This window comes from Apostichopus japonicus, chromosome 8 (genome assembly GCF_037975245.1).
Source record: "Apostichopus japonicus isolate 1M-3 chromosome 8, ASM3797524v1, whole genome shotgun sequence".
Taxonomy (NCBI): Eukaryota; Metazoa; Echinodermata; class Holothuroidea; order Aspidochirotida; family Stichopodidae; genus Apostichopus; species Apostichopus japonicus.
In genome coordinates this window covers 19088691-19102222 of record NC_092568.1, presented here as the reverse complement: position 1 = coordinate 19102222, position 13532 = coordinate 19088691, and the positions used below count along the sequence as shown (strand labels likewise).

General features: G+C 38.1%; 1 protein-coding gene across 1 annotated transcript; it reads right to left on the bottom strand.

Moving 5' to 3' along the window:
• Positions 1–1588: 1588 nt before the first annotated feature.
• LOC139970912 (coiled-coil domain-containing protein 170-like) lies at positions 1589–12474 on the bottom strand. The gene is made up of 9 exons (XM_071976979.1): positions 12166–12474; positions 11507–11577; positions 10230–10371; positions 9327–9698; positions 8350–8535; positions 7488–7805; positions 6448–6648; positions 5342–5758; positions 1589–5101 (listed from the first exon to the last, which is right to left on the bottom strand). The coding sequence occupies exons 1-9, from the start codon at positions 12370–12372 to the stop codon at positions 4583–4585; spliced, it is 2433 nt and encodes an 810-aa protein (XP_071833080.1). The 5' UTR covers positions 12373–12474; the 3' UTR covers positions 1589–4582.
• Between the last annotated feature and the right edge of the window lie 1058 nt (positions 12475–13532).

Sequence of the window (13532 nt, the reverse complement as noted above, 5' to 3'; positions counted from 1 at the left end):
CACTGGTAAATTCGTTGGCTGCATCAACTAGATTCAATCGATCCGCATAATCTTTGTGTACATGTAAGATCATAAGGTGGTTGAGTCGCTGCTGGGTCATTGTAGACCTTAAGTAACTCTTTACACTCATAGCACTAAATGAGCGTTCACTTACTGCATTTGTCGCAGGCATCACTAAAATTAGTTTGACAAGCGTGCACACTTGTGAGAGGAGCTCACGATTACCGAAACTCAACCCTCGCATGTGGTCAACAACCTCTGGCAAAGTCCACTCTGATTGTTTGGCCGTAGCTTCCATGGTTTCCCCAAGGGTTTCTAGTTGGACTCCGAGCTCGCCCTTACGGAGATCCTCGCCGTAAAAGTCACATACGAATTTTAACAGTTCTTCGTCAACATGTTGTTGGTTACACGTTTTGAGAAGCAGCTGCTGTAGTTTTGAGTAGATTTTGTAACCCTCCTGATCAAATCTATCGCGGATGCAGTTGACAATGGTGTCAACTGCCTCCAGGTATATTCGCCTGAAGTAGTCCTCCACTGATTCTGGAGGCATGATATCCGCGGCCGAACCAGAAACTAATCTGGCTGGCACTTTCCTTTGCGTTGAGTTGCCGGTGTAGCGCAGCGCGGGGACACGCCCTATACATTGTACGTTGCCCTAATTATCCGGACGGTATTTACTGTTACACTGCTCAACTAAGTAAAACATCTCCGGGTTTGACACCTTCTTAGGGAAATGGGGGGAATTCGGGGGTTTGGGGAAATTCGGTGCGACTCGAATCGTAGGCCCCTATCGCCCCAGTTACAACTTGAGATTCGTTGAATAATTCGTGCCGGCTCATCCGGGGCTCATCGCATCATAGGACACAATGATGGTACAGAGGGTCGGCTTTGGTCATGAAGACTCGTGCATTTTATTGATTCGAACTGTATTTTCTAACTCCCTCACCTATTTTCTTCTCCCCCTCTCTCTTTTTTTTTTAGCTGAAAAGTGGTACGGTAAATACCGTACCTACCGTAGCGGGTGCGACGGGCCTGCCTTAAATGACCTTTGACCTCCACCAATAACAAAGGCAGCAGATAATCCAATGAAGGGCCTTTTTATATATGTATTAAGTAGCTACAAGCTACACATAACGAGTGATCATATTTGAGAGCCGAGGCGTCACATAAGCATGCCATCACCATCGCATAGTTTCAGTAAATAGTAGTAAAACACTAAGACAACTCATGTTACTGTTGTGAGTGTTAGCCACCTGGGAGAGGTTATTTACTTATCTAAAGATAGGTTACTGATCCAACCCTTTGATGTAAAAGTACGCATACAAAATTGTAATTAAGGAAAGGGGATCGAGAACAAAGCAGTGATATCCTGGTCTAGAAAACTTTTCAAATTGATTCTGTCTGCCAATTTGTACTAAAAATCGGTATTTGCTGTACCACATTGACGTTACGTTGGCTCCCTCCCTCCTCAACCCCCAACCACTTTGAACCTGTGCTACAAACCAGCATGAAAACTAGAAATCTGTAAACGAAGAAACCAGGCTAATTGGTCGAAATGAATACAAGAAAGAAGAAGAAGACAAAAGCATTCTATGTATATCCTGATTATCTTGATACATTGACATTGAAAATTAATCATCTAAAAGGGTATTGCACAAAGCTTACAAAAGAGCTCATCCAATGAAAGAGCTTACTTCCTACAGTCATAAGAGACACGAAGATGATATCAATAGACCTAAATAAGATGTCTGCAGCATTCTCTATAATATGGAAGAGAAACCAATTCAATATGCATCAAATGTCACCGAAAAAAACATAGCAAACCACATATACATATTATATTCAAACAGTAAGAAGATGCGTACAATATATTATACTGTAGACCTTCAATACCTACAGTACATTATACAAGTTCATACCATGAATTTCTACATTATTTCAAGGTGAAAGCATTCAGGATCTATATATGATCAAGGTAATGAAAATAAACAAAATAATTTCATTTGAACAAAAACAAAATTATGTTATTAAAGGCTGTACTAAAATTTGATAATTTACTGGTTTTGATTTTGAACGTTTCATTTCTGCTGTCTCAAATAGTTGTTGAAAAGTTGTAAACTGCTCATAAAAATCTGCACTATTTTTGCTATTAGGTACCAAAGCATGATTCTTGACCTAATGTAGTCCACCCACAATAAAATGCCCACAATCTGATTTTACCATTCTTGTTTGCTTGGAATCAAATATAAAATATTTACACAAATATGAGTGAAAGAAAGCATCTACATGTCTCCTGGAGTAATTATTTACAATTCAAGAAAACTTAATTATCCACACAATACATATGGACAACACATACATGTACTAGATGATTTATACTGTCACAATAACGAATGTTTTGAAGCCAGCATCAGCAAAAAGACACACAGCATTGAGTCGCTTTAACAATTCACTACAACCATGGAGGCAAAACCTCCATGCTATAACTAGCAGTACCACAAGTTGCAACATTCGAGGAAGATGATTTTTGAATATTTACCATGGTGGTAAATATTTATTTCAGCTTGGCATCAATAACTTAAAATATTATTCTCAAGCAATAAACTTTTGTCTTGGAATAATCTGTGCGTATGGAGTATTCAAGGTTTTTCATACAATCAAGGTGCTGATTATAAATTAAATGACAACATAGATTGACAAACTTCAAAGGTGAAGTTAAAACCAACATTAGGAATAAATGCAGCTGTATATGCACTATCTATGAATAATTGATCTGATATGGCACTACAAACTGCTATGCAAACCTGACAGGCAATGAACTGCTTAAACAATTCACTACAACTAGAAGTACTAAAAGTTGCAATATTCGAGGAAAATAACTTCTGAATACGTACCATTGCAGTCAATACTTATTTCAGCTTGGCGTCGATATCTTTAATATATTGACTCATGTAATAAACGTTTGTATTGGAATTATTTGGGAGGATGTAGTATTCAAGGTTTTCATACAATCAAGGTGCTGAAGATACATGGATGTACAACATTAAACAAGGTGACATTAAACCATCTTTAGCAATAAATGCAGCTTTTACATTCACTGTCCATATATAATTTGTCTGATATCGTACAAAACTGCTATGCAAACCTCATATGCTATGCAAAATAAATGCAGTGGTTTGTACACTGAACGTAAGTATTTTCAGTACTTAGTGATTTAAGGGCATTGAAGCACGTACAAACCCTGACACTGCTAAACCAAACGAAAACAATATATTGTGTCTCAATATAGATCATTTCTTATCAAAATTTCACGCAAGGAGACTAGGCTAACAGGAACTCTTTGCAATTGTACATACAGCAGAATATTATGCATTGTCTGTGATGAGTATCTAAGTTCCGAAAGTCATATGAAATTATAAATCATAAGAAAAACACAAATATATAAATTTTGTCACTAAATTGTTCTAGAAAACTATTTGCAAACTATGTAAAAATATTTACAAACCGGTTGATATAAAATATGGTAGACTACAAACACGTTTCATACTAAAAAATTTAAATCTCCCTGAAGTTAATTTGGACTTCTCTTTACAAGGGCTGATTTTTAACAGCTGCCTGATCATTCACAGTCAAAGAGATATTTCTTGACAACAAACTTCCAAGTTTACATTCCCATAAAACTGTTTAAATACAGTCATTTGAAACATCAACTTAGATATCTTTATACCTTTCATTAATCACAAAAAAAATGCTGTACCACATCCCCCCCTCCCTTTCCCCCTACAAAAGAGAAATTTTAAGGAAAGAGTTTCTTGCCAATTTATGCAGAAACACTTCTTGCCCAATTCTCTAGAAAATAGAATGTACATTTAGAGATTTACAACTTTCATGACAATAATGAATTGAATAGAGGATGGTTCTTTTTGTGTGTTAATTTTCCATTTCTCAGTCAATTTTTGTCCTTCATAAATTTTGAAACTTTAATCGATGATCTTTCCTATTTAGCCTCTTATCATAACAGCCATCACTAAAAATCTTCCCATCAAGTTACTTTTACGAACAAAAGCTTCTGACTGTCCTAGTTGAATATTTAATTTTCCAGAAACACCAGTTTGCTTTCTTTGGTGGTATCATTAACCAGAAGAAGCAATACCATACAAGACCTCTCGGCAACAGAATATAGCAGACCAATAGACAGACCAAACAATACTTTATTATAAAGGGTTTGCCTTGAAAACAATCTTGTCCCTTCCTTCTCTGTGAAACTCCTGAGTTGAAAACAAAAATTACCAATTTCTCTTCCAAACTTTAAGCAACCCTAAAAGAATTCCTTCAAATTCAAGTCAAAATTTAAGAGAGGTTCCAAAACGATTTACAAAAGGCCCAACCAGTCAACCTTGAACTTTTAGAGAGAGGCCTCAAGATCTCTGTATTGAAACCACATAAAACTGTCAGATTTACCGCAGAGGATGAATTTCGACATCTTTTAAGATTCATGGGTAATATATGACTTGTTCTACTGAGCTGTGTCCATCAGTATCAAACCTTCACTCTCACCGTATGTTAGTACTCAAGTCTGTACTTAGTACACCTGGGGGTGGTGGACCTTCTTTCTGGCAGGGGAGGGGGACCGTATCTTGGTCTTGGGCATACTGCCCAGGAGTGAGGATGCTTCTGTATAACCTTGCCTAAAGCCCCTCTCCATATTACCTAAGCTATGCTCTAAGCCTAAAGTGGTAATTGTGTTGGAATGGTGGGCTTGGATGAGCTTCTCCAGCTTTGAGATGATTTCGTAGTCTGGAATGGCCAAGACGGAGACATCGAGTCCGAGCATACGAGCGATGACTTGCCGGAAGTCCTGGAGCTGGTGTTCCCGGTGCTGTATCTCGGCGAGCAGCGCCTTGGTGGTCTTCAGTTCAGCCGACAGGGTCATGACTGTTTGCTCCGCCTTCTGAAAGCTCTGATTAGCTTCTTCCTCTGAGTACTCCAGTTCGTGCTTCATACCGGCTAGTTTACGAGCTTGCTTCTCCTTTGCCTTCTCGAGCTGTTCCACTTTCTTGATTAATTCCTCAATCTCGCTTTTCTGGGAGTAACTCGAAAGCTGTAATTGTAGGATCAAACCAAAAATTTTGATGACTAGCCCATGATTGTGATTCATTTAAAAAATTGTGCTTCTCTTCAACTATTTGCTGCAAACAAGGACTGTTTTTGCAGGGAGACCCTTCCATACCTGTGCAACTTTTGAGAAGCCCACATTGGCAGGGGATTCACCTCTTTTAAAGTAGACTTAACCCCCTTCCCCCTCCCCAAACAAAGCAGCTAGTCACGAAAAATTACTAACCTTGAGGTTGCTGACATTCAACATGCCTGACTTTAACTCTAGGATGATTTTCTTAGCGTCGCCGAGGTCCCCACGCAGACGATCGTTCTCTTTGATCAACTTCTTGTAGCTGAATTCGTAATCTTCTTTCTCTCGTTGGATGTTGGTTCGACCTGCCATTCCTTCTTCCAGCGCCGCTATCTTCTTCCTCATCAAGTCGAGATGCAAGTCTTTGCTCTCCAGCTGCTGCTTCAACGTCTTCAGCTTCCGCTGGAGAGTGTAGACGTGCGAACTTTTGTCCACGATGGTGTCTCCTTCCCGCCTCATCAACTGTTCGGCTCTGGCCAATAGGGTGTCTCCGTTCATATCAAAGCCCAAGTCGTGACAAATCTCATCCATGCCCATAATGTTAGCCATCTTCTGTAGGAAGGCCATGTACTGTTCAAAAAGAGGGAATAACAAAAGATCAAGTCTCATGGGAATCTTTCTCCAATTTATAAGTTGCACATGACAAATCAATAAAAAGCTGTCATCAAAATTATTTCATTGCTAGCAGAGTTGTCCAACTTCTCAATGGATATTTTTGGGGGGCTTTTTTGGTCAGCAATTTTACTATCCTAACGAGTATTACTCAAAACTAAAAATTGCAAATGATCATACTAATTATCTTTGTATATATTATTTTACAACATATAAAGGCTAATCAGCTATAAAGTAATGAATCCATTATAATATTAACAATTTATCTCCAAGACAATTTTCACATAAGTATAAATGTCTTACATAATCCTTTTTTTCCAACCATCTTACTTCATTATTAACGATGAAATCATTTGAGTTTCCTCCCAGTCAAACACTGTGTTATGCATATTTGTTCATTTAAAAACTTATAATTTTACTTATTGACTATTACTTGAACTAATGTCCAAAATAAAAAAAAGATCCCATTAAAATACTCCACACTAGCTAAAGAATATGACATAATTATGCCATGTGTAAAATGTTGTTAACAATTTTTGTTGCTCCATTGATCCATAGAAATGGAGCTAAAATCTAAAAAAAAAACTGATCTCCACTTCATCTTTACACACAACTCTCTCAAAGAGGCCTTTTGAAACTTTCCTCACCTTCTGTCGTTCCACTTTCATGCCATCTCTCAGGGCATCACTCGAGGACAGCCCATCTTCTAACAATCTCATTCTGCTCTTAAAGTCACTAGACTGAAGTTCAGCATTTTTGGCCCTTTGCAAAGCTGCTTGATGTAAAGTGGATTGGTTCTCCACCTGCTCTGTGAGAAGCTTTATCTGTGATCTCAGCCCATCAACATGCTAAAGAGGTTCATAAAAGGAAAAAAGAAAATCAAAATTCACAGTCACCAAGGGAGAATGCAGTATGTATTATGTAATATTTAAGACGGGACCGCCCAGAAAATTCTCTGGCTATTTCGAACGAGAAATTTTCCTACCTGGGACAAATACAGTGTCACTGCCTAGAAAGCAGGGATGGATTATACACACACACCCACACGCAGACACACACATAGTTAAGTTACCTCCTGGTTGGTACCACCTGGATGTTGCATATATACACATTATGATTACTTCACTGAACATTGTAAGCACCAGGAGCATAATATGTTTCTTTTTAACCAAATAATATGCCTAGGAATACTATGAATATTACAATTCTAAATTCCATGTGGAAATTCATGTGGAAAACCTTTTCTTCTCCACTTCTAAATTTTAATTCCAAAACAAATAGCCCATTCATTCAACGTGGAATCACTTCTTGCCATTTGACCAGCCTTTCCTATCAATAACTATTTATTGAGTACTCACATCTATTATCTTTCTGACCTTTATGACTTGGAGCCCCGGCTACCTTTTCATTTCACTTTAATGTATGTCTGTATTTTGCATCCATGTGCACTAGGCCTAATCTCTTACTGTATGATTGGTTTTTGGTTCAATTTCACTTCCATGATGAGGAGGAACTTATATCTGTGGCAATGAAAATATATATTTCAGTTTTAACCAACTTTCCACTTTCATAGGGCTCCATATCTTGTTTCCCATTCTTCACTAGTACCAATGCAGTAGCTTTTTGACACATATATTACAAGATGTTAAACATATAGTAAAGGGATAACACCATCTCATTTTCTTACCCCTTCTTGCTCCTGGTGTTCAATCCTCAGTTGCTTCACTCTCTCCTTAATGACGTCACCGTGCGGTTCGGACGCCAAATCCCTGTCGCCCAGAATGCCGGCGAGGGATTCCTTCAGGGCCTTCAATTCTGAGTTGGCGACCTGTGCCTCAAACTGAGCTGTTTTGATGTCTTGGTTCAGAGATGACACGGTGGAATGATGAGAGTCCAACTCGTGTTTCTTGGAGAGCCAGGCGTTCTCGTTAGAATCCAGTCGGTCCCTCAGTAGCTTAATCTCATCTGCGAGTCTCTCTTTCTCTCGCTGGTGTTCGTTGCTTTTCTGTTTTGTTGCGAAAACATGTATACCTAAATTGACACTCATTGTCAAACTATATTTTATTCTTCTTCATTGGACAAGGAGGGGAGGGAAGATGGGCTTGGGTTAATATGTTGAGCTTGTGGTGGAGGAAGGCTACTTCTATAACTAAATTAACTTCTACTGTATATTTGATATTCCTAGCAAACTGATGACTGTATGCTGTGCCTCTTTTGAACAAAATCCTTTCCTTTGCCAATCTTGTTTTAAAAGAAAAAATTTGGTCACAAAATCTGTCTGAAGGACAAAATCCTTTCTCAAATACAATTATGATAACAAGTAAACAAAATGCACCACAAATATTAAACACAAAGGGCAACAACATTCTTTGGATGGTTATAGATGGTAGGTGACATATCATTTACATCACAAAATCCCTTCCCCTTCCTTCCCACACATGCATATATTTTAAAGCAGCCCCCCCACCCCCCCAACAAAAAAATGAAGAAAATATAAGAGCCAATATTCACATCAAAAAAGTTGCATTTCAAAACAATAAAAAACTCACCAGTTTCATCTTTTCTACAAGGGTAGCATTAGATAAATATGTCTTCTGCTCTCTGTCCAGTTCATTGACCAACCGTTGGATGGTCTCCCTACTAGCCTTTGATTCCAGCTCAGTGCTGGATAAGGATTCCTCCAAGGTGGCAAGTTTACCTTTCAGAGTCAGATTTTCGCTTAGGATCATTTTGATCTGTTAGCAAGAAAGAGAAACAAAAATTACAGTAGGTTGTAAGTCATAAACGCTGACAGTTAAAAATAGATCCTTTGTGTACATAAGGGTCAAAGCATTATTAAGGTGTACTGTAATATTGCTGAGGAGGGTACTGACAATTTGGAGCTGGGAATGCATATGACATAAATTATTTTGCTAAGAATAAACTACTGTATGAACCCTCAATTCCACCAAAGAAAATGAAGAAAGAACACAATTATTTAAATTTTGGCTTTGTCTTAATCATATCATGTGTTGAGTTAACAGTACCAGTTATCTTACAGCTCCTCTTGTTATTTGCTACTGACACAGCATAGAGTATTTAAGACACAGCTGACAATAGAAAACTCTACAAAGCAGACGATTGAATATTCATTAAATTTAAATAACCTTTATCATTTGTCACTCAATCTTATAAAAGTGTTATCAACTGTAAACTAGTTTATTTACTTGATGACGATAAATTAATATCAGTCCAAAGCTTCATGTACAGTATACACACAGTGTTGCTAGGTTGAGATATCTCTGTTGTGAAGGTGTTGTAGGCCTAGGCGGCTACTTGATGAAATGTTGCTTTCGATGGAGCTTTAACAGCCATTGTGACAATGCTGCAGCTGGCCTAATAGCATCAAATGTTTGTAATCATTCACTAGCATGGTATAATAATCTGCACACATGCAGAGCTCCTGTGATGAGAGACAAACTAAGCGTGCAGGCGTATCAATGTTAACATGGTATACAGTGATGTAACCATGGTAACTTTGCCATACCTTTTCTACCAGTGTCTCCGGTTCCTCTTCCTCCACGGACATGGTTCGTTGTAAGTGCAGCGTTATTTCTCCAAATTTGCGTTGCCATGACTGCGTCTTCTGCTCGGCCTCTTCCCTCTCGTCTGTGAGATTCCTGATCCTCGACTCCAGTTCAAATATCCTCTCTTGTTGCTGTCTGGCATCTTGTTGGAGGGAGTTGAGAGCGTGTTCTCCGTTGGAGACGGATACGGTCTGAAGCTCCTCCACTCGTTGCTTCAGAGTATGTATCAGCGCATTCTGACGGTGATTATCGTCTTTAAATCTATCGTTGTCGGCCTCCGCCTCCCGAAGTTGGACTTCACACGACACAAATTTTCCTTTCAGTTCCTTAAGCTGCAGTTCGGGGAGAATGGACGAATTGCAAAGGACTGTGTTTTAAGATGTATCTGAGTTCATTTAACATTAAAGATCAACACTGGTTTATAAAGAGAGCTTTAACAACATGTTAAACAAGCCCCTCATGATACATCAGATGTAATAGTTACACATCTACATGCTACACATCCTACTGACTCATTAGTATGGCATTGCATTTAAAGTCGTCCTTTGGTATCAGGAAATAAGAGATTGTCTCATTTTAGATCTTTGGTGACACTGTCATGTTTTTGTAAAGTAGTGAAAAAATAAGACGATATTCAAAACCCAGTTCTTTTTTAATTTGTGTAGCAATATAGTGGATAACAAAATCAGACAAATGATTTCCTATTAATTTGTTTTTTATTTAACATCTTTCCTGTCATAACTACAGGTTCACAAAAAGAACATTCCATGCACATGTTTGCATACAGTCTCAAACTGACAAAATGTGTCAAATATCGTGCAGATTCACAGAACAAGGAAAATCATAGAGCAAGAAAAACTAACCTCTGTTTCAAGCTGTTCATTACGATGTTGCAGCAGAGATAGTTCGTTTCTGTTGTAGTCAACAGATTTGGCGTTCCTGTAAAAGGACTCGTGTGAGTAGCCAGGTGGTGCAATTGTGACATGTCTCTTCTCTGGATCGGATCTGTGAGAAGTGAAGGAGTTGGAAACATTTGTCAAGCAGTGTTCAAACTGCTCCATAAAGTAGAGTAAGCAGTTGAATTCTCATATTGGTATAAAATGTTTATTGGCACTCCATAGCAAAGCATGAAATTAATTCGGTTAAATTTGCGTTTTCATTTTCACTGAAATGACTGCTCGACAAATACTGTACTATAACCGGACTATAATTCAATCAGTTTCAGGGAAAATAATTCAAAGCAGCATTTAGATTTTGGATAGCAACTGCAAGATTGTGGATTTTGTTTTATCATACTATAAAAAAATTGCTGCACACTTGTGTGCATACTCCAAAACTGTTATGCACTTTATTCCTTTCAGTACAAAATCTTGGCCTCCATTTGTAGCATTTTGATACACTATACTGGAGATATATATTATCCCATGATTGTTTACTAGGCCTGAGCACAATTTATTGGCAGACATTAATCTTGGCAGGAACTTGCCACTTTTTTACACAGTGTGATACATGTATATACAGTATATCCATTCATTCATTCGATTGAAAAGCTTTTGAGGTTGGAATGGGTGGGGTTGTTAGTGGGAATAGTTAATAAATTAAAACTTTGATACAAGAAACTTTCCAGTCAGACTGGGTACAGTAGTAAGCATCTAGACAGTTAGGCGATATAGCATCAAAATACTGACCAAAACTTTAAAGCACCTGTTTGTTCTTGGTCAGGAATTTTGAAGACAACTACCAAACAAACTCAATATTATTCAAGCCAAAAAGGTTAGAAAACATCTTATAATTTAGCACGGAAAGAACATAATTAGTATTGCACATTGTAAAACATGAAAACAACAGTAACTGCTTTAGCCAGGGACCTCTTGCTGCATGTGGACCCTGGGGACCCTGAAAATCTCATATCAGCCACTGCTCAGCAATTACTTAATAGTAACTTTGCTAAATTAACCGTTCATATCTGCGGAAAGAGAAGCATTACCGCATGTCAAACAATGGTCCAAGGTGACCTTTGACCTGAAACAGACGGCCAAACAGCTAGACACCATATCCAAGCTCCCTAGCTTTTCTAGTATGTGGCAGAAAGTGAGAAGAGGACATTTGCACTATATAGAAAGTACATAGCTCAACTTACCTTGATAGTTCTTGAATCAATTTATCTTTCTTCTCAACTTCTTTCTGATATAGTTTTACTTGATCATGAAGCTGGAAAAAAATACAAAATATGGGATAGTTACAAACCAATGACACCTTCATGTGACACACATGTTAAAAGAGGATACCCTTGTAATCACTGGCCTATTTCTAGAGTATGCAATGGCCAAGATCACTGTAAGTTGTAACTTGTTTCAGTGTAACATGAATTATTTACACCAGGGTTTAGGTGGAGTACGGTCATATGACAATTGACGTATTCATGTAAATGAAGGGTAGGCATAGGCGTAACGGCAATGGTTCCTACAAAGAGGCACCCTCACATTAGTAACAATATTTAACTCTTTATAATAATGTGTTACCAACATTGGGTGCGCGTGTGGCTCAACCAAAGCTAGTTTGGCTTATACTATGCCCAGCCTCTAGAGGGCCTAGCCTAGGCCTTTGGACTAATCTTTTGCCTAGTTTAAGTCTAACTTAATTTGTTATGATTAGGTCATCACAACTGACAAACACAACGAGAAGCCAATGGTTAATATTGAAATAATAATCGTTATGCCGGATTCTGTCAAGCAAACGTTTAGATTTAGCATAAAGCTGATCATTACTTTAAAGACACAACTTAGGCTAGTGACTTACATCTTGCATTATCTTCTTGCTGGGCATGCCCTTTCCATAGGCGTTTCTGTATGGAGAGCCTTCACCTGCAGCAGGTGGTGCCGACCTGTTATTCACGAGTCGTTCGATTTCATCTTCTAAATTGGTCAGGCTTCGGTCAACATGTTTTGGTGATCCAGAGAGTCTTGGAAAACCAGGTTCTTGTCTTCCTCTTGAATAGAAGGACATTTTCCTGTGTTTTGGATATATATTCACAATTAAATTTATTCTGCAATAGGCCTATGTACCGTGCGTTTTCAAATTAATAAAATTTACGATGTGTGGAATGTTTTGTGTACAATTTATACATACTATAGCAACGAGCAAAACAACACTCATAATGTGATGACGTCACCCATAGAATTTGCCGTTCTCTGCGCAGATGCCTCGTGTTAGCTCAATGAGTTTTAGTAGGCGGATCGATTGTATTTGATAGATGGTTACAAACAAAACTCTGTATTTGCTCCAAAAAACACAAAATATGAAATTCATCGTAATGATTTGCACATACAGAGCAGAAAAGAAACCAATAGCGCCCAAACTAAGCCAGGATGGATAGGACCCATTGTCTGCTCGAACTTTCAGAAGTAAAAATTGTGACTTGACGATCAGAAATATTGGCTTTTTAACTTATGATCTCGTTTTTTTTTCATTCGAATTCTTTTTATACCTAATAAATCTCTTTATTTTATTTTATTTTTTTTTTTTTGGGGGGGGGGGCATATTTTGACAATATTAATGATACACTCTGTCCTTATTTTACATTATTCTTCTTTTCTTTCAAAAAAAAATAATCATCAAAAGGTTCAATTGGACTAGAGGCATGTAAAAGGTATGCATAGAAATTGATATTGCCAAAAATCATAGTAAAACCGCGATGCTCCATGACTTTAAGATAGTAAATATCGCTGTAAATGACTTTTTCCCACTGTCGTCAGTACACGAAGCTTCTCGATTTGGTTTCGTAGAATTTGCCAATTTTCTTCAAAAGTTATTTTCAAGTTTCTGACCTAGGCCCCAACTTAACCCCAGTAATTGTGGAGAGCTCGCCGGTTCGACTCTTACAGGGATATCCAAGTGGCTGAAGTCGATTGCTTATAAAAAATGCCGTTCAATTTCTACATCTCTAAAGGGTGTGAAGACTCGCGCAAAAAGAAACGTCTAATGCCGGTCATTTGACCTAGTTTCGAATGAGGTGTAACAGAAAGAAAATACACACACAGCTTGCTACCGTCGGTAATTAGACACTAGTGTTCAGTCAGTACAAACAGCTGTGGTCTATACCCAAAGCACAGTATACAAACGATACAGCGATGGACATCTCAGGTCCAGCTAAAGATAACAATTAA